A 25,226-nucleotide genomic window follows, 5' to 3' on the forward strand; every position below is an offset into this window, starting at 1 on the left:
GATTGTCTCTGGGCTATAGCTAGTGCCTAAGGATGTTCCTCGTTATACTGGGCTCTAATTAAATCTTAACTACTCAATTCAAAGACCTGGTTCCTCTCCTGAGTGGAACATCTGCTCACTGTGCACCATAGTTAACATGATCAAATGTGTGATCTGGTTAGCAGCAATGTGCCCTCAAAATGAAAAATGGATCTGTGAAGAACTAGGGAGGGCGATGTTGTCAAGATGTAAACTGCAGAGAGACAAGTACTCCCAGGGCAACGTGTGGTCAGCTTTTTCAAAGGCCTATCAGGGACAGTAGAACAGCATAACAGGAGTTCAAGCCCTAAAGAATAAGAAGAAAATAGAGGAAGAGACCAAGAATTATTAGAAAGCAAAGCTAGAGTAGTCCCAAGAGTGTCAAAGTGAAGTAAGTGTGCCCAAACAGGTGACTACTGAAATCCTCACTCCAGCACACAAGGATTAAAATGGTGTGGGAAATACTGGATTGAATACTGACTTCTTGAATGACACAATGAAAATTTAAGATGTGTCTACTGATGGATTTCCATGCTCCTTTCTACCATCAAATCCAAAGCACCGGTGAAAATTAAGAGAGGAGCCACATAATAGAACTGAGAGACAGGGACGTAGCTTTGTATGTGCAAAAACTGGCATGTTAGTGAGCACATACAGTGAAGAAATCTCATGAAGCGACATGCAGTGGAATGCAGGAGAACAATTGTAGCTGCAGATCTCTTACTGAATTTTGGAGCTCTCTTAATGAACAATTGCAGACATTAAGAAAAAATATGAACCTGATATAAAGAACCACGTTTGGAATATTTCTAAATACAGTGTGTGATGTAATTAAAACAAATGATGTACGAGTAGCACAAGGGACACAAAATAACACAGATGCCTTGTTGGATCACTGGGACATCATGAATCTGACTAGGGTTAAAATTGGTTCCAAAGGAATAAGGGCTCTTATTCCCCATAATGTAAGTTTGTAAGTAGGCTATCTTGTGACTGTCCCATTTGTGGGCTTCTTTCATGTTCCTTTGAAGCCCTTTGTGTTGCATCTGTCAGAATGAATACAAAACAGATGATAGACAATTGTTCCAATCTAGTTTGGCAGTATTTATGTTCTGGGTTTGTAGATGTTTAAGAGCCATTTATCAGTGAACTTAGGATGCTCTGAGGATTTCTCAGATGCATGGGACATTCATCCTTAGCTTGAAACCTAAGCACAATGAAATTTTGAAGGGAATGTGGCTAGCAGCAGAAATCAAAGAACTGGGGAATGTGCACAATAACTTTGACATTTCCTTCCTTGTCCCGTAGCAGTGACTCTGGACAAGGCTCTGCAAGGCAGGTGATGAATGAAATAAATACAACTTTGAAGGTGTACTTTTGATGGCATTTCATAGCCCAAGTCTTCTTTTGAGACAGCACATCAAAATCATGTAGTTTGAGCAGAAAGAGAATCCAGGAGATGGAAGCATGAAGGAGATTGTCTCTGTAAAACAGAAAAAATGGAAATGTAACACCTGCAAAGGGATATGAAATTCCCAATATAGGATTTATGTTAGGAGTACGTGTCCTAAATAATTTGGTGATGCTTTGCAGAGGGTTACTATTTTCAGATGACTAGAACAATGACCTCTGGGACATTGGGACCATCTCTGAGAATACAAAACAAATCATACTGGGTCAGGAAAGGAATCCTGTCTCTTGTCTCCACTAGCAGCCACAGCACATGCTAAGGCAGAGGACAGGAGTGATAAATACATAGAGTTTCCACCTAGACTGTCCCATTTTACTGTAGTTTGTGAGTCAGAGATTGGGTTTAGTAACCCTTAACAGAGTTTTATCCCCTTTGTTTGTCTAACTGCTTGTGAACACAAGGAACACTTTCAGTTCATGTGCCCTGTGTGAGAAAGTCTCTTATTTGTTTGAACCTGCTACTGGAAGACACAGTGAAAATTCTTATTTCCTTGACATTTAGCAGTACTCTGATTACATATAATTTCAAATCACAGCTCTTTTTCAGAACTCCCAAGAATAGTCTTTTCCAGAGAGTCGCTCTTATTTTAGAAACATTCATATTTTATTCTTAATTAATCTTAGTCACTGACAGTTTAATATTTACTTTTTACAGGAGTTGGGCAAACTTAATCTCATATGGGGCTTTGGAGGTGGCAACAAAGAGTCAAAGTGGACTTTTTCATGCTCTGCTGTTCACATTGCATTATTATTTTACTGAGTTTTGATAGCAAATGTTTATTGCCTTCATTATGAATTAAGTCAAACCTAAGCCAAACACTTCCCAGAATAGCAAGGGATTTTGGAGAACTGTTTTGGAGGCAAGATTGAAGTTGCTGCAAGATGCTTGATTTTCAGCATAGTTATCTTTAAATCTTTTCTAGCACTCATTTGTCTTAACACATCTCCAACTAGTCATCCAAAATCAGCAGCTACTTTGGAAAAAAATGATTTAGTTACTCCTTCAGCTAGCAGGGTCAATGAAGATCTGCCTTGTTCACAGGAGATAAGTGCTAACATTGCATGCAGGCTGAGAGCTGCAGAACTTCTGTTGTGTGTCAGATCAGCTGTTCAGAGGACTGTCATGTGTAGCAACTGCCCTTTTTTTTTTTAACTGTCATTTACTGTTCCAAATCACTAAAAGTATGTTCCAAAGTTTTTTAAACACAGAATTATGAACCTCCCTTGAAAATACATATGTAGTTTCTTCCAGCTTATTTATTTTCTTCAAGTTTTGAGTGAATTGTCAGCCATTATTTTCACTTTTTTCTAGTAGTGAATTCTATATTAAAAATCTCAGACCTCTACAAATCAGAGAGAAAGCTTTTTCTTTGTATAACTGCATGAATTTAAGACAAATCACACCAGGATATGTTACATCAATTTGCAAGGTAAGCTTCATAAAAGGTGTTCTACCTCATGCAAAGGACTAAGAAATATATAAGGCCACATCATGTAAGAAAGATGTCAAGGCTATTGAATGCAATCAGTGCTACAATGCAGTCTCCTCTAGGATGGGACATGATGACACACAACCAGCATGCATGTAGTTCCAGGCATGAAGAGATGAGTATATTCATCTGCAGCATGAATTTAAGTGCAATGTAATTATCCAAGGCAGAATGATGTCCCTTTTCTAAATGCTTATATTGGAATTCACTATCTGAGCATCTTCCATGAGGGAACAGTTCATAATGTTCCATAAGGAACACTAACACTGTAACTTCATTGCCAAGTGGAAACAGGCTACTTGTGCTTTGGTTTTCTTCAATTTCTTTCCGTTATTATAGCTTGCTAAAGAGTGTGAGTGTTGCCTGATTTGACTTTATGGTAGGAAACTGAGCAGAAAGGTTGACTCTTTTGTGACTGTGAACGTTCCAGAATCATCTGGCAATAAATATTACAGTTTGAAGCTCTTAGTTTGTGTTCCCTGCTGCAAACACACTGAAGCCATGTATTCAGGGAGCAATGATTGAGGCTATGGTGGCTTGATAACCAAGTTAGTGAAGCCCAATTCTATGCAGCTCTTTCAAAAATCTACAGGATGGACACTAGTAACTAGACCTTGCTGTCTTATGAGACTGGTACAAAGAGCAGTGCATGATAGGTCTCAGAAAATAATCTTGATGAGATGGTGTCTGCTAGTTGTGAAGTGCCAGGAGTTTTCACAAGACACCGTTTAACTCTTAACCAAGGGAATTTGGCTGACATAGGAGACTTTATTTCATCTCTTGCTATTGACTCTTGCAGTCTTGCATCTTTTGGCAAAATGATTGCCACCATCTTTTGACAAAATTAATTTCCTTTCTCCATTTATTTTTTAATCAACAGCCAAAAGTATCTGGGGAGTTTGGCTTAAACATTCACTTTAACTAAAGCTGTATTTCTTCAAGAAGTTTAGTGGAGCTTTACACTTTTATTTTTTGCTTTGTTGTGATGCCCAAGTGCTTTCTTTCCCTCTCTCTCTCTCTCGAGGATCAGAAACAAAGCCATAAAACCGAGAGCAGCTGACTGGAAAGCCCATATGTTAGATAACTGGCCAGAAGGGAGCAGAGCTATCATCAGTCCATCATGCTGATGACCACTAGATGAAATTCACAGCATGATAAAAAGAATTTCTTACTGAGTGAGGGTCAGTAAGTGAGCATCAACAGCTAAGAGCTTGTTTGTCTGGGGCATTGATCAGTGCATATTTTCAATCATCTTCAATATCATCCCTTTTGAAGCAGTCACAGTAAGTAATTTATTTAGGACACAAAACCTCTAACATAAACAAGGATTAATCTTGGAAGAAAACTAACAGAGACAACGGCTTTGTACCATTTCTTTTGTTTGTATAATTAATGTTCAACATTAAGTGTTCACTCAGCTGATACATGCATGGTACCAGAAAAGTAAATTCATTCAAATGCAAACAGTTTCTCTTGTATTGTTTTTGGAACTATACGGTGCATTTGTTCAGCTCCCTGGTAATACTTTAAAAGCTAATTACTTTGAAAAGTAAACAAGTATGCAAATATACATCAGGGAATGCCAAGTGGTTGGTTTTGAGGTTTTGGGTTGAAAGAGTTCAAGAAGAGAGAATCATGAGTTTGCTGAATTACTGACAGTGCTCTATTTTCTATTTTCTATTGTAGCTCTCTGCAGTAGTTTTTTCTATTGTCAGTCTCTACAATACTTTCTTTATCCAACCTAGTTTAAAAAGAATTGGAATCAATGCTTCAAGGTCATGCAAATTTTCAGCTGAAGCAAGTCAACAAAATAGTGATAGTGGGGAGGAGACCACAAATGCCTAGGAGATTTGATCTGTTTGGAAAGCAGCAAGCAGTGGAATATTTATGCACAAATTGAATAGACCTCACAGATAGCTTGCCTGCATTGGCTGGGGATGATAGGCTTTTGATTGCTGCAATAAAAACATGAACAAACAATGCAGGAAAGGAGAATAGGAAATTTGGGACATCTGTGTCCCATTGTGCCTCTTCCCAGCCAAACTCTCTCTTCTGCTGTGCACTGAGCTGAAAAGTCTTGGGGTTAAGGATTCCCTCCCTTACTCTGTCTCCATTGCAGCTCATGAACAGGAGCTCAGCTGTTAAAAGCCAGTGTGCTTTCTGCTCCATACCCTCTCCACAGCCACCACAGAAATTTGTGCTGCAGTAGTTGCTAGTTAGGCCAAACATCTTAGTATTGAACTGTGCCAGTGAAGCATCTGTGCTCAAGTAGTCTCACCAGTCTTCCTCGGGCGAAAGGGACCATAAGCTCACCTTTGCTCCTTGCAGATTATCGGGAGGATGGGAACCACAGTTGTTTCTGGATGCCACACTGGTGGTACTCCATGAGATTGCTCCTGGAGCACAACAAGTGAGCAGCAGGACAAAGCATAAGGCTTCCAGATCTAGCCAGAACCTTGGATTTTTCAAGATCAAAACTATACATATAAAACTTGGATAGAGACTGGACAAGGTCAGGTGGCTTCTCAAAGGCAAATAATGATTAATAATAATAACTCATGACCTTGATATTAAGAAGCTCCTGGTTTGTGTTTTTAAAGGAACAGTTAGATTATTAAATTGGTCACTCAAAACTTGTGCCCAGCAGCCTCAGCATCTACTGACATGACAATTATTTAGGACCTAATGCTATCTCACTGAGCTAGAAAATTTCTCACAAGACCATCTCCTGGTCTGAGAAAGTGCTTCCATTAGATTTCTGTTCCAGCATCATTAATTCACTACTCTGACTCTCAGTATGATCCTGTGCTTGCACATCAGTCCCTCAGAATGGTCTTTAAGTCTAAAATTCCAGTTCTGGTATGGCTGAATATTGCTTATTGATGTGAAAAGAAGCATCTGAACCTGAAAGTATTAACATATTTATTCAGATATTGAAGAGGTGATTTGTCCCACAGAGAGAATTACTCTTTCTAAATAAGAGAAGGGCTACAATGCATGAGACTGTAAGAAGGTGACTGCAATATCAAAGGAAGAAATGGAATAAATGAACTTTCATATTATTTCAGTATTTTACCTGCTTGGTAGAGTGTGTAAATTATTGTAATTTATTTAGATGAAACCTGTGTAAGCAAAAGTGTTTTTCTAGGTACACTGATTTATCAGAAAAAGGACTTTTTAGGTTTTTGTGTGAGGATTTCTTTTTGTGGTGATTGAAATAAGACCCACGTCCTAAAGCTATTATTGTAGCAACATGGATTTTCTGGCTGCATTACTTGTTCACAGATGGTTAGCCTTTGACATGGCAATGAGATTGTTCACTTCTGCAAGATGTTAGCACAGATCAATAAGAAAACTGTCTTACAGAGAGAACACCTGTTTGTCAACCAAGTCTGCCTTATAGGTATTTCTGATATTACATTTTTGTTTGCTCAGTGAAAAGTCAGTAGTTTCTCTGCCTGCAGGGTTAAATTCCCTCTTTGTTACTGTGCAGTTTGATATAGGTAAGGAGAAGCCTCCCTTTAGAAAAAGAAGGAAGCCCACATCTTTCAATGTTGGATATCTTAGCAGGTTGGGCTTAAAATTGGTTTCCACTTATACCATTTTGGGCCATAGAGGTATTGCAAGGCCTGGTTTAGTTTTCTGCCAAGTGAAAGATCCTGTTCTTCTGTTAAGTTTTAAAGCAAGTACTTGGGGACTGCTTTATCCAGGTTGTGGCTCATGGGAAATGGGGCCTTTGTCCATTTAACAGTGATATTAAAGTATCTGTTATGACAGATGTCACCAAAGTCCAAGAGTCATAATAAAAAGGATAAAAAAATGTGAAGGCCCAGGAAACAGCGTGAGTGGATCTAGAAAAGTGTGAACTAATACATCTGAGGAATTGAAGTATTCAAGTATTAATGCTGGAAAATTGCTAACTGCTACAGTGGGGATGAAAAAATAGTAAAGTGATGGCATTTTCTCAAAGAGCAGGAGGTAATAGTCTCTTTCCTTGCTGAGAACACTGTTGGAAAGCACAGAACGCCATTTCAATTAGTTATAGCATTCCTCTTCCAGTCTCAGGCTGTTGGCTGGATTTTCTGTTGCATAGCATCTGTCTCTCTTTCTATCCCTTGTTTTTTTCATTCCTTGTCTACCTCCATAGTGCCTACATGCCTAAGCAGTAATAGATAAATATCTGTGTATCTGGTAGTTTATACATTGATACCCAAATATTATTGAAACTTGTTTTGGTTGTCTATGTTTGAGTTAATATTGCTGAAGAGTAGACTAGAGATAAGTGCTGGGTTGGGAAAATAGGGCAGATTTCCTCTCTTACATGGAGACAATAATACTCATCAACTTAAGAGCACAGAATTTTTATCACTATTAGTAACAATGTTATCGTTATATAGTGGAGTTTAAAAACATCAGCACCAGAGATGTCAATGATGCAGAGAAGATCTGTAGGCATAATTAAGGTGATGGAGGCAGGCTTATGAAGAAAGATGAAGAGAAGCAGCAAATGCACAGCTTGTCTAAGTGGTGATAATGATGATGGGGGATGTGATGACCATCTCAAACATATCTGACATCTGTAAACACAGGATAGGGAATAGTTGTGTTCAGTTGGTCATAGCATTACAATTAGGGTTAATGAGGAAAACTGAGCAAAAGAAAACACAGAACATTTTTTTGTTGTTCAGCCCAATGGTAGATCACATTAAACACTAGAATGGTATCTTCAAAGGATCCCTTGTTGCACCAACAGAAGCCCAATTGCTTAAATAATGTGAAAATAAATTGAGCAAGATGCTCATGAGTGTGCAGAGGGAAACATTTTGATACTGGGAAAGGACTGGGCAAGATGACCTCTTCTGCTTCTAATTTCCATCAGCCTATTAGGAAGAGCTGGCAGAGATGCCCTGTTTCTAGTCTGAATTTATCTATTGTTTGTTTGTTTGTAATGAGAGCCCATTTTATACTTAGCATCAACCAAAACTTTCAAGATTGGTAATTCAGGTAGCTGAACTGAGAGCTCAGAGCATCAGGGACTCACCTGGAGCTGCATAGCCTGGATGCACATGAACCTCATGAGATAGCAGCTAAATCTGAGCTATCTGAAGCAAAACATTTGGGGTTGTTTTTCCAGGTGGACATAACTGGACTGTGGTACTATATAGGAAAGAAGTGATTAGACAAAAATAGTTAAATGAATTATAAGCTCCCCTTCTCAGCCAAGAGGTAGAGATATGTTGTTGAATTTAAGGTTACTGATGTTTGCCAAGGAAGTGGCAATTTTTCTACCAAAATATTTTCAGTTAAAAAAAACCCAAATCTATTTGAAAAGCAACTTAAATTCAAAAACCTATTCCAAATTATCAAAGATAGTATTTGGATGAGAAAATAACTGTTTTCTTGCTGGCCTCTTTGGTTCTGCTAACTGCAGAGCTCCCTGCACACTGCTACTCTTTATCTAATAAAAAATAACTTAATATGAATTTTAAGCAAATGCTGTAATGCATCACACGTTGCTTTCAGAGTAGAAAATTATTTGCTCACTAGACTTCATGTATTTCCACTCAAGTATGCAGCCCTTTCTATTCCTATTATAAGGGAACAGAGTGAAATGAATTGCACATGTATTCAAAGAAGCAGCACAAATGTGAACAGGAGCCAGATGATCAATTATTAGGAGGTAGTACTGCATTGTGGTGTTCACCAGGAGCTTCAAAAGAGAGGAGAAAGAAATTTTCAGAGAGAAACATTCGATGCAGTTACAAAAATGGTAAAAAGAGAGAGAGGGGAATCAGAATAAACCAGGGTGAGAATTGTATGCTGAGCTGGAGCAGAAGGACAGAACAAATCAAGGTGATGAGAAATAAAATGTTGCTCATCAACAGAAGCGGGGAGGAGAGAGACATCAAACGTGGAGACTCATGAAAAAAAGGCAGCTTGGGATAGTGACTGTTGGAAAATCCAGGGGAAAGGAGGTTTGGGGAATGCTTAGTTTGGAAAAAGTCAGACAGACATTTTGTTTGAGATGGGTGTCACCAAAATGAAACAAAAAGAAGGAAATAAGAGGAATTAAACGTTAGCATGAAATGAAGTATTGCCACTGCCGTCTTGTCAATTTTTTCTGAGGAGGAGGCAGCCACCCTTCCACTAAGGCTTCCTGTAGAAGTGGCTGCAGGGAAGAGTTACATTTTGACAACAGTAAGGTCTGAATCTCACAGCATCCTCTGTTTCTCTGCCTCTTCCTCAGTCATAGTTTGGCCCTGACCAGTAGTAAAACTGCGTAATCATTGTTAGGTCTGGATGAAATGGATTCTTTTGAGAGAGAATTTTTTAACTTGTTAATTTACAACCACAGTATAGTAGTCTGAAAATTAAAATACTGCTGTTCACATATCCAGCCTGTAACATTTACTTAAGTGTTTGACTGTGCTTGAAGCTAAATAAGGTTCAGTAATGAGCGTGCTATAAATTCCTTAGGCTGGAGACTACCAGATTCTTCTGCTATGGATAATGTATGCAGTGTAAAATGCTTTCCATGCATAAAAATCTGATTGCTTCTATTCCTTCAGTTCCATCCTTTGTCCTTCTGCACCAGTGTTCAGTCAGTTCCTGGCAAAAGTCTCATTTTCTACTCAAATGTAGGACCAGCTGCTGGTGGTCACAGTGTGAATGACTAGGAATATATGGGATGGGATAATGTGCACACTTGTCCACTGAAAAATGACTGAGCAATGATTGCTTGCCACTGCTTAGCTGCAGCAGAGAACAGAATTTACAGCAGCTGCTTGTGGCACACAGCACCTGTATAATGACATTTTCTTACATATGCTGTAACTTATGATCTTTTGTTTCCCTTTTTGTGGATTTTGTAACACTCAGCCATCCCCATTGATGGAAGTGTTACTGCCACCACAGCAAGACAACTCATCTGTAAGGGACCCTATTCAAAACATCTTCACTTTGATCTCATCCTAACATCTCAGTTTTATACATTGGCCAAATGCTTTTAGTCCTGTTCCTCCTTGGTATTTTATTTATTGCTATTCTTTGGAAGATTAATGCAGCTTCTGCACAGGTTATAATTCTCTGTTTCAGTCTGTCTATAGTATCTCTGCAATCCTAGCTCTTCATCACTCTACATTCTTTATGGATCACATTACTTTCACCACCCCTTATCTAACTACTTCATAAAAACCACCTCACACATTTATAAAGCGTGACAAGAGTATTACCATAAACTATGTTACTCTGCTCAGTAAACACATCATAGACTCTCCATGGGCTAATCACCTTAGTGCATAAAATTATCTGGGGATGAATTTATCTGCAGCAATTGTATCAAAAGACAAACTGTATAGAACAGAATTGTTCTGCTTTTCCACAAGAGTTTAAAATCCCTGCATCATATTGTCTTGACTGAAAGCCTGGATTTTAAAGTGAGTTATTGCTGATCTCCTCTGTAATCTGTAGATTTATTTATGACTAGTTAACAGAAATCCTAAAAGTGTGAGCTTTTTGTGTATCATGTGAAATAATAGAGGATGTGTTATGAGTGCAATAAGAAATTCTGGATCTCTTTTGAGGCTGATGTGAAAAGTAGTATATTTTCCCAGTTTGGAGAGTAGGCTGAAGATAAAGGCATTTAATAAAAGGATTAGGCACTTTCAGAGATCTGGAAACATTAAGGTGCTTGGGGAAAGCCTGTTGGGCAAGACTGGCAGGACAAAACTGTCCTTGCATGGTTGATATAGAATCATTTCTAAATCCTGTCTTAGTTAACTACTCATTCACACTTCTATATTCATTTCTCAGCAGCTGCACCTAGATGATGTATTTCTTATCAGCCTAATCATTCCACCTCAAAAGAGAGTTATCCTATCTTTCTATCATTGTCTTCTCTGAGACTCAACATCCATTCTTTGGGTGCCTTTTGCTGGCAGCATTTAGAACAACATTTTGAGGCCTCTAGAAGAGTATTCTGTGGTTCACCCAACTTTTATTGTTACGATATTTTCAGGCTTAATTCCACTTTGGGTTTTCACTATGCTCTGGCAAAGAACCAGAGATGCCAATGCTGGATGTTTGTTTCTGTTCAGCAACAGCAGCAATGTTCATTTCTCCACAGCTTTGATATCTAGAAAATTTCTTCTGGGGAAGAATTGTGAGGCTGCAAAGCAATGATCAGAATAGCATAGTAGGTCTTTTTAATCTCTAGCTTATACTGCTGTCTGCAGTTTAAGTTATAGGAGAAGCACTGCTTGAATGCAGGCATATTACTTGTGTTTTGCCTGAACTGGTTGTTTTTATCCTCTCTGACATATAAAATGCAAAATTTCCCAAACTACCCAAGTGAATAAGGGTGAGATTTTTTTAAAGATACTTCCAGATTTTATGCTCAGCCTCACTAGTCCTGCATCATTTAGACCAAGCAATTCTATTTACAAGGGATATAGACCTTTAGGAGTGTCATATCTCACTGACAGCCAATGAAATTTAGAGTCATAACACCTATTACTTTTTTGATGTGCAACTTAAGTTATTCCTCAAAAACAACATTCTTCTCTTGCTGAATTTTCAAAGTCCTACCTCTTCATAAACATCTCTTAATGGCTTTCTGGAGCTGTAAATCCTACCAAAACTTCTAACTTCTAACTTTCATTTCTCAAAGTTGCTGTAAGTTGATCTACCTTTGAAGTAAAAAAAATCTCATTAAAAGACTGAAGATTCCCACTAAGAGAACATTGGATTCTTGGCTGCCTCACAGGTTACATTTCTGCTTTTTTTGTAGTTCATCAATATAAGAATGCTAATAGTACCTATTACAATTCACTTTCAAGACTCCCTGTGACCAAGAAAGCAATCAATCCTATGGGGTGTATGTATGGTCCTCTGCAGGCGGCTCTGCCTGATTGCTTCCACTCTGCTGTCTGTCAGGGACAGCATACACACACCAAAGGTGGGATTTTCTCATATCCTCTGTCATTTTTGTGTATGTGTATACTGTACACGTGCATACAGAATCATAAAACTACCCATAACTCTGCTTCAATAACAGCTAGAGGCAAATTCCTCATCAGCATTCCTCTCCAGCTGCTCCTGCCCTGTTGTCCTCTCGAATACCTCAGCCAATGCTGGTTATTGCACTGCCATTTGAGATGCAATGTGCCAGAGGCAGTAGCTGCTAGGAAACTGCCTTGTTTTTTTCTAGATATCATTTTTCCTTTGATTCATCTTTAAGATTTTTTCTTTTTTAACTATGCATAAGAATAAGGTCCTCTGCAAATTTCTCAGGAGATCAATTTGCAAGGCTCTTTAGTAGAAAGACCTATCCTCTAGTGTGTATATTGGTTTGATATGGAAATCCATAAGCCTGCCCTAGATCCACCCACATTCCATACACTGACGTGCTCTGAGTTTTCTTTGTGAATTCAAAAATAGAATCAGTACCATTGCTCCATTACAAAAATTACTTATTTTTAAGTTCTGTGAATAAACCAGTTCTTGAGGATCAGAGTCTGTTCTGGGTGTAAGCATAAGAATCTGCAAATCTCTCAGATAAAAAGCCTCCTGTGGCTGATGGCAGAGAGCATTAGCAGAAAATTGTAGAAGAGTGCAAGTGCATGTGCTAATTAGAGCTTTGCATATCCCTGCTTCCCCTGTTACACTGAATGGGAAATAAAACACAAATGTGGGGGAAAAAAAGAAATATTCAAATGAAGTATTAGAATTCTGCTGAACAAAACATTTTAAAGATGGTGTTTTCCTCCACAAATTCTTTTGTTATGGAATTTTGTAGAAAAGATTGAGTTCATGGAAATGGTCTTTTAACAAATAGCTAAAGGGTGGGTGTCAGGAGGTTGGGACATCCCTTTTTTCTATAGTAGCTAGCAACAGGACAAGGGGTGATGGGATGAAGCTGGAACACAAAAAGTTCCACTTAAATATAGGAAAAACCTATTTCACTGTTCAGGTGAGGGAGCCCTGGCACAGGCTGCCCAGAGGGGTTGTGGAGTTTCCTTCCTTGGAGGTCTTCAAGACCCGCCTGGGCATGTTCCTATGCAACCTGATCTAGGTGAACATGCTTCTGCAGGGGGGCTGGACTAGATGATTTCTGAAGATCCCTTCCAACCCCTACCATTCTATGATTCTGTTGAAACTGCTCTCAGAAAATTAGCTTATAGCACCATAAATAATCAGAGATGCCTTTGCTGCCTGCACATTGCCTCTCTGAAGTTTTGAATTCTGACTCCAGAATCTGCCAAATCCTTGGCTTAACACAAAATTAATTTCCAGCTGTAGCTGACCTGCTTTGTCCAGTAGTTTTTTTCTAGACTCTGACCATCTGGGCAATGTGTCAACAGAAACCAAGACAATAACATTGGTCTCACTCAAAAAAGAGTCATTATGTCAGTGATAGGGGAACTGGGGCTTGAACTGAACAGGAATGTTGCACGGGAAAGAGTCCCTTGGGCTCTTGGCTGAGCTGTCACCTCCATGAGTGCTCTTTTAAGTGACCAAGACATTGGAAGATGCTCAATAGGAGTTTGAACTCCTCAAGACTCCAAATTTCACTGGCCGCATTCCTCACATAACTATTTGCTCTAGTCTTCTGTAAACAAATAGAGTTTTATATCAAGGAGGTACCCTGTGTGTCCAGAACCCTTTCATAGCAACAGCATCTGAGAAAATAACCTCCCAACCTAAAACTTAATGACCCACGGTGGGAATTTCCCATGTTGCTCCTGTTGCATAGAGTCTTCCCAAGCTGAAAATAATATCCATCAGCCATTATACTGAATATTAATTAAAATATAAACGTAAATTTAGGAAACAGACCACTGCAGTCTCTTCTGATGCACTGGGCAGGAGAAGCTCAGTACACAACCAGGAGGTTTGCAGAACATGTGCAGTGTGTTACCAATTCCCACAATGGGTATGACTCCACTTATAATGAGTCTCCCATTAATCTATTTGTATCAGGCATCATAATGTGAAATAATTAACTATGGCTTAATGCTATATTTTTATACTGGGGTCCATTTTTTTATGGTAACTTTGCGTTACTCCATGTTCATGTGCCAAGTTTAGCTGTGTTGTCAGCTCACTGGAACTGATGGCACGCTGGCAGCTTTTATCAGCCTCCACCTTATAAAAGTGAGTGAAACCCCTAAACTCTATCTGATTGCTCTGTAGCCATTAGCATTCTCTGTGTGCAGAGATGCATCCTGTAAGCTTGATCCTTTTCCTTCTGGATCAGATACAGAATGTCAATATATTATATGGAAAACAGAAATTGGAGTGTAATTGTGCTGCTGCTATGCCACTTTTATTTCTTCACTGATGAAGTTGCTCATGGAATAGCATGGGACTTTGTTTTTCCATCTGTTACATAGTCCCATCAGAGGCAAAATTGTTGTTTTGTAAGTAACATGGTAGTGATTTATTATTTCTTAAAGTAAAGTATAGCATTTTCCCCTGAGCACAGCACAGTCTGTAGTTCTGGCACATTAGCCGGTATAAACATTTTGATTAAAGCTTAAGAATATATTAATTACACCTGGGAAGTTTCCAAAGCTTACTCAAACTGTTACTCTTCAAACTGCAGCCCCCAAATCTGGATTCTTTTTAGCAAATGTAAGATGTCCATCACAGGGTTGCCTGTTCTTGCTCTAGGGTGCTTGTATAAAGCCATGAGGTGACAGGAGTGTAAATACTTTACCTACCAGTTGCTGTAAGGACTTTTACAGAAAGTCGAGTGTCTGAAGAATTTTTACTGTCATGTTGTTAAGAATTTACTGAAAGTCTAAAGAACTTTAATTGTGTTTAAAGTTTTGTCTGATCTCCCAGGTCAAGAAACACCTGCATGTACTTAAGCATTTACCAGAATAACATATGGGCATATAACCCCTTATAGGATAATAACATGGAAGCATAGACTAGTTGAAGCTGTATAAATAAATACAGCTATCCAAGCCACTAATAGTCTTAATGAACTCTCTGTAAATGTTGATAAAAGTGATGCATACGATTTTCTTGGCTCACATTGCCATGGTGGATTTCTTATGGTGTAACAGCAGGCAGAATCTGACCAGCAAACCCCATGAAGTTGTTTGGGTATCACTACAGTTTTGCAAGTAACATAAACAAGTTCTTGCAACAACCTTCAACTGCATTAGGTTACGTGGTGCATTAGCAATGAGACAGAAGCAAATGTAACAGAGGATCTGAATTCTAAAATCACTGGGCATATGACCCCAAAAAGAAAGGTATATCTTATCTCTAAGACAACTGTGCCTCTGACAAACAACCCAAGAAGTCTCACCCAAGCGGTGCTTTGCTCATGCATTCATGCACACACGCATTCATTATGACTGACCTGCCCTAGGAAGGTCCATTAAATGGAACTCATTTCAAGCACAGATGGTCCTGAATAGCTTAATGTCTGCCTGGTGGCCAGAATAAGTGAATTCTTGATGGCCTTAGACTTCCGATCACATACATGCAGCCAAGGAGGAAATGAAAACATGTTTATCATTTTGATAAACATCCTCTCTCATTGCTGCAGGATGCTCCATGTAACTCAGCAGAGTCAAATACTATTAAATTGTCATCACTGTCAAAGAGAGAACATATAAGTTTTGCTACCTGAGTCATAGTTAATGACTTCCACAATGTATAACACAAATCAGTACTGCTGTTTGCCTTTTTTATGTTTGTTTACTGATAAGTTCAGGCTTGGCTAGAATGCAGAGGCGAGTTATAATTTTGAAGTGCAAAATATGCTTTTATTATTACCTCTCAGCTAGAGATATAAAAAACAAAGATGACTAGAAGATGGGTTTTTTGGCTTCTGCCAGGAATGCGCTCAGACCCAATAGGTGATTAGATATTTTAAATCACAGCCACCCACAGTAGGCTCATACTTATGATAAAATATTTCACTCTGCAGTGTGTAAACTCAAGGTGGCTTTATAACAGAGACAAAAATGAACATGATTTCAGCAGTTTAGTGTCCTCTGCTTAGAATGAAACCATTTGCAGGAGCAGCAAAGAGTTACCCATGTTTTACAGTAAGGATGAGATGTAATTTCTACAGCTCTATATTTTAAGCCTACGCAGAACAAAGACTCCCAGAAGGCTAGGAAATACGAGCAGAGTTGAAATGCCACAAATAGCTGCCATCTTCAACAGCCTAAGGTCCTTCCCAGCAGTCAATTCTGTCCCTCTTGCATTTGTAGGTACCACATTTCCTTCATGCAAAGTTCAGGGCATCCTGTGAACTGAATACTCACAAAGGGTCAGCTGCTCTTACTATCAAGTCCTTCTAATGCTTGATGTGAAGAGGATATAAGTTCTATTAGGACACTTTCATTCATCTCTGAAGTTTCTTAAAGGCAAGGAAAAGTTATTCTTTATTTGCAAGTTCCTATTCCATTTCTAATCATTTAAAACCCTAAGCTATTTTTGTTGCCAGGTGGATAATTCATGAAATGTAACTGTCAAAAAACCATTCAGAAGACACTTAGAGGATTTTAGGGCACTTTCCTTTTAAGGTCAATGTCAAATCTCCCATTGACTTGAATGAGTTGGATGAGGCAGTTAATATGGAAACAAAGCCAGAAGCCACCTTAGGTCAATCATAGAATCATGGAATGGTAGGGGTTGGAAGGTATCTTCAGAAATCATCTAGTCCAATTCCCTTGCAGAAGCAGGGTCACCTAGATCAAGTCGCATAGGAACATGCCCAGGCGGCTCTTGAAGACCTCCAAGGAAGGAGCCTCCACACCCCCTCTGGGCAGCCTGTGCCAGGGCTCCCTCACCTGAACAGTGAAATAGTTTTTTCTTATATTTAAGTGGAACTTTTTTGTGTTCCAGCTTCATCCCATCACCCCTTGTCCTGTTGCTAGCCCCAGTTGCCGCAGCCTTTCCTCATATGAAAGATGTTCTAGTCCCTTGATCATCTTGATGCCCTGTGCTGGACTCTCTCCAGCAGTTTCCTGTCTCTCTTGAGCTGGGGAGCCCACAACTGGACACAGGACTCCAGATGAGGCGTCACCAGGGCAGAGTAGAGGCGGAGAAGAACCTCCCCTGACCTGCTGCCCACACTCTTCTTGATGCATCCCAGGCTGCCATTGGCTTCTTGCCCATGAGGGCACATTGCTGGCTCATATTTAGTTTATTATCAGTCAGGAATCCCAGGTCTCTCTCTGCAGAGCTGCTCTTCAGCAGTTCGGCCCATATCCTGTACTGGTGCGTGGGGTTGTTCTTTCCCAGATGCAGGACTCTGCACTTGTCCTTGTTGAACCTCATGAGGTTCCTCTCTGCCCAACTCTCAAGCTGGTCGAGATCCCGCTGAATGGCAGCACAGCCTCTGGGGAATCAGCCAGTGCTCCCAGTTTGGTGCCATCAGGGAACTTGCTGAGGGTCCCTCTGTGCCCTCATCCAGGTCGTTGATGAAGATGTTGAACAAGACTGGCCCCAGAACCCATCCCTGTGGAACTCCACTGGCCACAGGCCTCCAACTCAATTCTGGCCATTCATCAATGGACCATAAACTTCCAAAAAGAGATACTTCTGTTCTTTGTGACAAAGGTTCAAACTTTTGCTGCACTCACAGCCTATCAGGTCAACAGAAACTTCACATGTTCCTCTGAACTTGTTTTTTTTCAGAGGAAACTGAAGACTGATTCATATTCTTCTCCCCACTCTAATTTGTTTCCTCATTTATACACTTGAAATAGAAATTCAAGTCAAACCTCTCTCCACCACCTCCCCCCTGCCCAATATTTGTGTGGTGTATATATTTCTGTGAATAACACGAGCAAGAGCGTGCTCTTTTGATAAGCTTCTTTCCCAGTCTCACTGTGTCCATTTGTCTAGGCACCTCTATCTGTTCCCATTTTCTGTATGGCTGTTAAAAATGTTATCATGCATATGCATGGTTGGTAAAACATATAGCAGCAAACACACTGCATACAGTGCTCTCCAGTAGTGATTGATAGGCTAAACATGCTTTAATGGAAGAATCTGATCTCACAGAACGAATTTGCCAGGAATACAGGGCATGTAACATGCAGAACTTACTCCATGAGATGAATTTTTTCTTCTGTGTCAGCATTGGGAAGGGTCTTTTTATTATTGTTGTTATTATTATTTGCATTATAACTGTAATCCATGCAGATAAACGCTCCAATTAATGTAATTAACTGTCTAATGGTAAAAAGTGGGGGGTTATTGCTTTTATAGTTTCATTATATTTTGCCACTCCTAAACAGCTCTAGACTTTGAGTTAAATTCTTTATTGCTGCAGCAGCTTGAGCTTCCACATTACAATTAAAGGTGTTATAAAGCTCATCCACTACAACACATTATTTTAAATAGATATCCTAATAAGCAAAACTGGCTCATGTGGTTATTAGCACTCACACAGCAAATTAATAGAGAAAATGAAGCATTTAGCTTATTCACAGATATTTACCATGCAGCCTACATAGTCTAAAATTAGAAATGCTTATTACTGCATATATTATCTTTATTGTTGAGGTTGCAATCAATAAAATCACAAATCTTTCTTCTCTTAAGGCATGACCATAAGATGAATTAAACCTACGAGAATGGTTTCATTGCTTTCAATATGATTTGGATGGGGGAACAGGGACTTTATCTGAAGAATTACTTCATAGAAAAGTACAAGCATTTGGGGCTGAGTTGACTGTCACCGTTTCTCTTACTCCTAAGAGACACTTAAAAGACTGTTTGTGAGATGATGGCTTTCTGAATTGTTAGATCTCTCTGCTGTGACACCTATTAGCTTTCAAAAGCTTGAGTCAGCAGGCCAAATGCACCTAATAACTAATACATAAAGCAGCATTTCTTTCCAGATGAGTTTAATATTTACTGTGGAATTAGTCTCGTGTCATGCTTGCAAGCTCATCAGTGCTTAACCCCCATGACCACACAACATTAGCTCGCTCACCCTAATGGATGCTCATGGGATTTCATTCACTGACTCACCCTGGGAGGTCAGTGTTTTGAAAATTTAATATCATAAAACATTTCCACACTTTGTGGACTCCCTGTTTGGTGGTGGTTGTTGTACCACTTGATACTGTGGGTACAGCTGATGGCACACCACCACAGGACTTTAACAATGGATAGTCAAGGGAAATGCCTCCCTGTTCACCTGGCCCAGTGCTTCACTACAGACATGTCACATTTCTAGAATCACCAATTAACAGCACTCTCACCTGAGCAGGGGATGCCACTGAATTCTCACACCTCTCCCCAAATCCCCTCTTCACAGAGAGACATGGATCAGCATCTCCACGCTGCTTGTTCATCTCCAGGGTTACTATAGTGTTCAAAAGCTCTTGCAGATGTTTCACAAAGAGTGAAAGTCAACGACAGGAATAATGCATTTTATGCTGTAGTAAATGCAATGTACAGTTAGCATTTCATAGTGGCACAAAGTAATAATCTTCTTCTAGTAAACCTTCTTACACATGCTGCTCTTTAGTAGGCTGTGCATGATGTTTTGTGCTAACTTTAAACAAATCCTGCCAAATTTATGCCGCAGTTTCATAAAGCAGCCAAATATCTGTGGGAAACAGACTGGCACTGTTAAATACTTGGTGATTATGAGCTAAATACAGTCTGAACTGAGGAATCAAGAAATTACTTGGGCAGTGCATTAGCCCACTGTGGTGTCTCATCTCCTTGCACTGCGCTGCTAAGGTGAATGGGAATAACACACTTGACACTTCATCTATCTGTAGAGCATATGCCACAAACACCAAGGATTCATAAACCTTAAGTCATTTCTCTACCTAATCAAACTATTGTAGTTGTTCATAAAGAACAATTAGGGAAAAGACAGATTAAGCCCAGGGATCTTGAACACAATGGGAATGTTTCTTGCCCTTAAAACTGCCAATTTAGTGAGTGGGGTAGCAAAGGGAAACGCTGTTAGACCATCTTGTAATTTACAGAGGCTGATTGTCCTCTGCTGAGGGATGAATAATGGTGTAGATTCAAATGCCTGGAGAAAAAGCTTATTTCTGGATGAATTCCTTTATCTGCTGCCCTTGTACAAGAGAATATTTGGGGAAGGGGCTTCCAACATTACAAGCATTAAATCAGCCAACAGTTGCACATTTACTGTAGTTGTGTTACCCACATTTCTTCAGGCCCAGGCATCAACACAGTCATTTTAGGTCAAAAATTCTACCAATGGCTTCTAATATAAGACAGGCAACCTACATCTACCTTAAAGTGCCATTTATCTGCATTGCCTATTAAAACTGAAGTACAGCACACCTGGCTTAGGAGCACATGCAATGGGAGAAATAATGTTGTAATCCCACCTGTATAGAAGCTGTAGAGAGACAGACAGGAGCAGGCCTGGGTGCTTTGATTAGCCACTGCTGCTCTTCTTAATCAGAGTGTCAATATTCTCTTTTTCTTTTTTTCTTTTTTTTTCTTTTTTCTTTTTTTTCCTGCCAGAAGGAGGAACGTGTGAAGTTATAGCAGCACACAGATGCTGTAATAAGAATCGAATTGAGGAAAGATCACAAACAGTAAAATGCTCCTGTCTACCTGGGAAAGTGGCTGGGACTACAAGAAACAGACCTTCCTGTGTTGATGGCAAGTAGTTCCTCCTGTATATATGTCTCTGTTTGTGTACCATCCAGTAAACACCTTTAAGTCTATAGATTATGCAAAGGAGCTTTGTTGTGTTCTCTGACAAAAGCAAAAGCTCTCTGGGCATAAGCATACATTTACACCACCTTGTCTGCTACTTTAGTGGATGGTTCTGTGCACACAGGTCACATAAAGATTTACTCAAAAAGTGAAAGTATGGCATTCAGTACAGACACTGAGATAAGTACAATGATTCTGTGTCAGGATAAAGCCCTTAATAAATAACTGGACAAGATTATCCCTTGTGTCACTTGGCAGAGCCCTCCCAGTGTCCCATTAGTTTTGACTCATAAATATTTCAGAGGACAACAGCCATTCATTTTGATTTCATTATCCTTATGAAAAATCAGTGACAAAATAGATAAATTAACCTTGTTATCCAGTCCTGGGACAAGCATTACAGAAAGCTTCTTTCTTTTGAAATCACTGGTGCTGTTTCTTGTCACAGAGGTTTCTTTTTACTGAAGGAAAACATCATGTTGTTTGTGTCTTGGTTTAATATCAAATGTGGCTGCACAGGGTGTATTCCTCACTGGGTCTCCCCTGCCACTAGTGCAAGGTGAAGTCATGCAGCAACTGGGGAGAGAGACATGGCTTGGAAGCACTTAAGAAAAACATAAATCACATAAGAAGATGGGGGCTAAGTGGTACTAATCCCATTAGTTACCCATCCCAAACAAGCTGTTCCATGTTTCAGAATCCCTTTATGCAGCAGCTTTGTGAATCAGAATACCCTGTAAAAATTCCTCACTGTTCTTTATGGTAAATGCCTGGTGTCATTGCTTATACCACATCACAGGCCAAAGGTGCTTCAGAGAGCCAGGGGTGATTTTGGCCATAGTCAAGGTGAGCTCTGCTCTAGGCTGTCCTCATCCTTCCCATGACTGGACTTCCACAGCTGCAGGTTTTGGAAGCACCCAGTGTCTCATCTTTGAATCTGTTGTTTGGCTTTCAGCTTTCCCCTCAAGTCAGTGAGAGGGAGAAGCTGTACAAGCAAACATTAGGCTAGGGGTAATGGGCATAAGGTGGAACACAAAAAGTTCCACTTAAACATAAAGAAAAACTACTTTACTGTAGGGTGATGGATCCCTGGCACAGGCTGCCCAGGGAGGGTGTGAAGTCTCCTTCTCCGGAGGTTTCCAAACCCACCTGGACACATTCCTGTTCCCCCTGATCTATGTTGACCTGCTTTAGCCAGCAGGGTTGGACTGGATGATCTCCAGAGGTCCCTTTCAGTCCCTACCATTCTGTGATTCTATGAAAATGATTTCTTCTGGATACCTTTTCTAAATCACACGCTGCAAAGCCACCAGCAAGGCAACAGGGGTTGGCCCAGTTGTGGCTCAAAGTTAGACAGGAGTACTGGTGGGTGTTGTGGGCTGCAGGATTGTTTAGACAAAGCTGTGAGGCTTGCACATTCAACACCACGAAGATGAGAGATCGAGGATGCCTTGGAGGGATAAGAACTTCATGTTTTCTCAGCAGGTATTTGTGGTGTGTTCATATCCAGTTTATATATTAATGATAGAAAGTTGCTGGGTTTTTTTCTCAAAGCTTTAAAATTTTTAACTGATGAGGCAGTGTTTCATAGCTTGTTACACTGGGGCTGTGATTCAGCTTCTGAACTCGTAACTAGAAACACGCCATGAATGCACCTGTGAATGATTACGCTTTAATCCACTTTCTGTCATTCTGTTATTGCTTAATTACCCTGATAAAAAGAAGCTTTTCTTTTTCTGTTAAGCACACTCATAAAACTGTAGGTGAAACCTACAGCTGGTCTTAACCAAAGATCAGCTGTACAAGCCTTGAAGTATTTCATGTTCCTCATCAGGTCATGAAAAACAGAGGCACTGGATAGAGCAGAGAGACACCATTAATTCAGATCTCATCATTCTGTTCAGAGAAGAGGAGCTCAAAGAATGCTGTGTTAAGAAGAAAAAGTCGGGTGCAGGTGTGGACTGGAGCCTAATTGCTCTGTCAGGATTATAATAAAAAGAAATGTTATTGTCTGGAATTTTGAAAGGAGTGAGGATAAAACAATGGCTAATATAAAAGTGCAAAGCTAGTCCCATTGAAGTCCCTGGTAAGACTCACAGTGACTTCAAAGCCAGCAAACGTGAACTACAAAGGAATGTCTTCCCCTTTCAAGTTTAGTTGTTGTAGTCATCTCAGAGTTTCTTTTGTAGATGGCTGGTGAATGGTTCAAAAGCCCAATATGACTCTCGTAAAAATTAATAGAAGGGGCACCTGCTTTGGCAAAAATTTGTTTTATCTAAGACTTTGCTTTGTGACTTTTGACATACTCACTTGTTTTAAGATAGAACTTTGACCTGTTTAGTGATTCTGTTCTTGCTATGGCAAACTCCCCAAACTTCCCATGCAAGTCCCATTGGCCTCAGAACTGTAACTGATGTAAAGATTTGGGATTTGTTGTTTCTTTAGTACATGAGGATATTTCAAAAGGCTATCTGCAACTTTTAACCTTCCTTACCCACCATATGGAATGGATTAAGACTGTTTAACCTCACACTGTTTTTTACACTGCAGGCCACAATCTATCACTAAGAAAGCTCGCTTGGGTCTGTTAATTAAAAATCCATAGGGGTTTAGGTACAGCAATATACTCACATCTGAACAGACTGGCCAGCTTTGAGAGGTGACAAGGACTTGGAAATCCCACGGTAGCAGTTTGAGTCTCACCTGTGGTTGACTGTTGCCTGGAGCCATCTCCACCTAATGACCATTCAGAAGAGTGTATAAACCAAGATGACCCTCAGTCTTGGCCTATTTGTACCATTGGCCTAAACTATTACTCAGTGCAATTAGAATCAAGTTTTTGGTGGTTCTCAGTCCAATTTAGTCAGAGAGCACCTCATTAAGGCTCATGCTTTGACAATTTGAGCACCCATTAGAGAGACTGCATTGCCTTCCACTCCTGTCAGCCATTGTTCTGGGACACCACTGGGCAGTGGCACTGTGCACAGAGCTATCTTTGTTTTCTGCTTAAAAGACAATACATTTACACATAGGAGTCAGCTTAATAAGTATCAAGGGGTGCTAAATGGTCTTTTTGTCCCCTCCTGAAATCTCATCATGGGTAGGGCAGCATCATAATACACAGGACTCACATATGCAGTCCTCCCCCTGACTGAGCTGCACTTAGTTGTCCTGTGAAGGGCAGAAGTTGCCATGTATTCCCAAGCATTGCTTCCTGTCAAGTACAGCAAACTTTTTCTTTGGGGCTTCACCTTAAAAAAAGTATAGTGAGGCCAGGCTCTGGTAGCCTCAGAAGTTATAAATAACTCCTTCTTGCTCATTCAGTAGACACTGTCCTAAAACCTGCCTCAGCCACCAATGAATTATGTAGCAGCAACAGTGAGAGCAAAACAAAAGCCAAACCTTGTGAAACAGAGATGCCAGTTTCTGTTTCTTTGCCACTTGTGTTGCATGTTTATATTTCATGATTCCCTTCACTAGTTCAAGGTCTTTTCTATTTTTTGAAGGATAGTTTTGAATGCTCCCTTTCCTCCCTACATTTATGTCCCATGTCACCCTATTCAGCTCTCTATCATGGCTGTTGTTATTTTCTCCATTGCCTAAATACCTCTCCAAAGCAAGTCTCAAATGGATTTTCTTCACTTGTGACACAGCAGCTTGAGAGATTTCCTTTTTCTGGGGAAAGCAATGTCAAGCATGTCCAGAGAGTCTCTGTGTCTCCAGAGCACAGGGGACCTGTGCAGATTAGAGTGTTACCACCCCACAGCAACACTGTTGGACATGGTGTCTGTGATGGCTGTCTGAAAGTACCAGAGCAATTGCTGACCTGCTGCCCTGCTCACACACTTCAGAGGCTGCCAGGGCCAGCAAAGGGCTTGATTTGCCACTCAGCCTAGTGTGCAAACTCCTGTAGCTTCACACTTGGATGGAACTGCTTTCTCTCCTTTTCCTGTTACTGCAGGCACTTTTTGTGTGACATGCAGCCTATTTCTGCAAGGGTTTCTTAGCCATGTTTCTGAATTCACACCTTCCCTCTCCACCATGCTTACAAACAGCTTGTCCTCCTCGTTTCAGAATCCCATGAATTTTCCTCCTCCATAGGCTTGAGGGCACTCAATTGTCAGCATAAATAGCTGGGATTCATCCCTTTGCTAGCTGTTGTGTGGCTAGTACAATTCTGATGTGGTTTGAAGTTTTATTCCTTTGTCTTTGTTAATTATTCTTTTGATACTGGGATTATCTAAGAGAGATGTTCCCAGTGATGCCCTCTGTTTCTTTATAGCAATGCCTCTTGCATCTCCCTGGTAGGGTCAGTTAGCACACAACAATTGTCCTTTCAGGTGTCAAGCCCACATGCTTTAGAAAATCTGTTCACCTCTGTGAATAAAGATCAGTCACTGGCTCCAAAATTGTAGTTATTTTTTCTTAATTTTCTGTTATCCTACATGAGACTAAAAGAATCCACTAAACCAAAACAAAACAACAAAGAGAAAAAACTCCTACATTTCTCTTTTCTAAAGAGATGTTTGCCTTTTTTAGGATTTTTCA

General features: G+C 40.0%; 1 protein-coding gene across 1 annotated transcript in view; it reads left to right on the plus strand.

Annotated features, from left to right (window-relative positions):
- The window catches only part of TAFA1 (TAFA chemokine like family member 1), a 211,570-nt gene that overhangs the window by 152,496 nt on the left and 33,848 nt on the right, over positions 1 to 25,226 (plus strand). Inside the window, exon 2 of the mRNA XM_062008547.1 lies at positions 20,481 to 20,621. Within this exon, the coding sequence (XP_061864531.1) occupies positions 20,481 to 20,621 (141 nt within the window). The remainder of the gene's footprint in view (positions 1 to 20,480; positions 20,622 to 25,226) is intronic.

This window comes from Colius striatus, chromosome 15, assembly GCF_028858725.1.
Source record: "Colius striatus isolate bColStr4 chromosome 15, bColStr4.1.hap1, whole genome shotgun sequence".
NCBI lineage: Eukaryota > Metazoa > Chordata > Aves > Coliiformes > Coliidae > Colius > Colius striatus.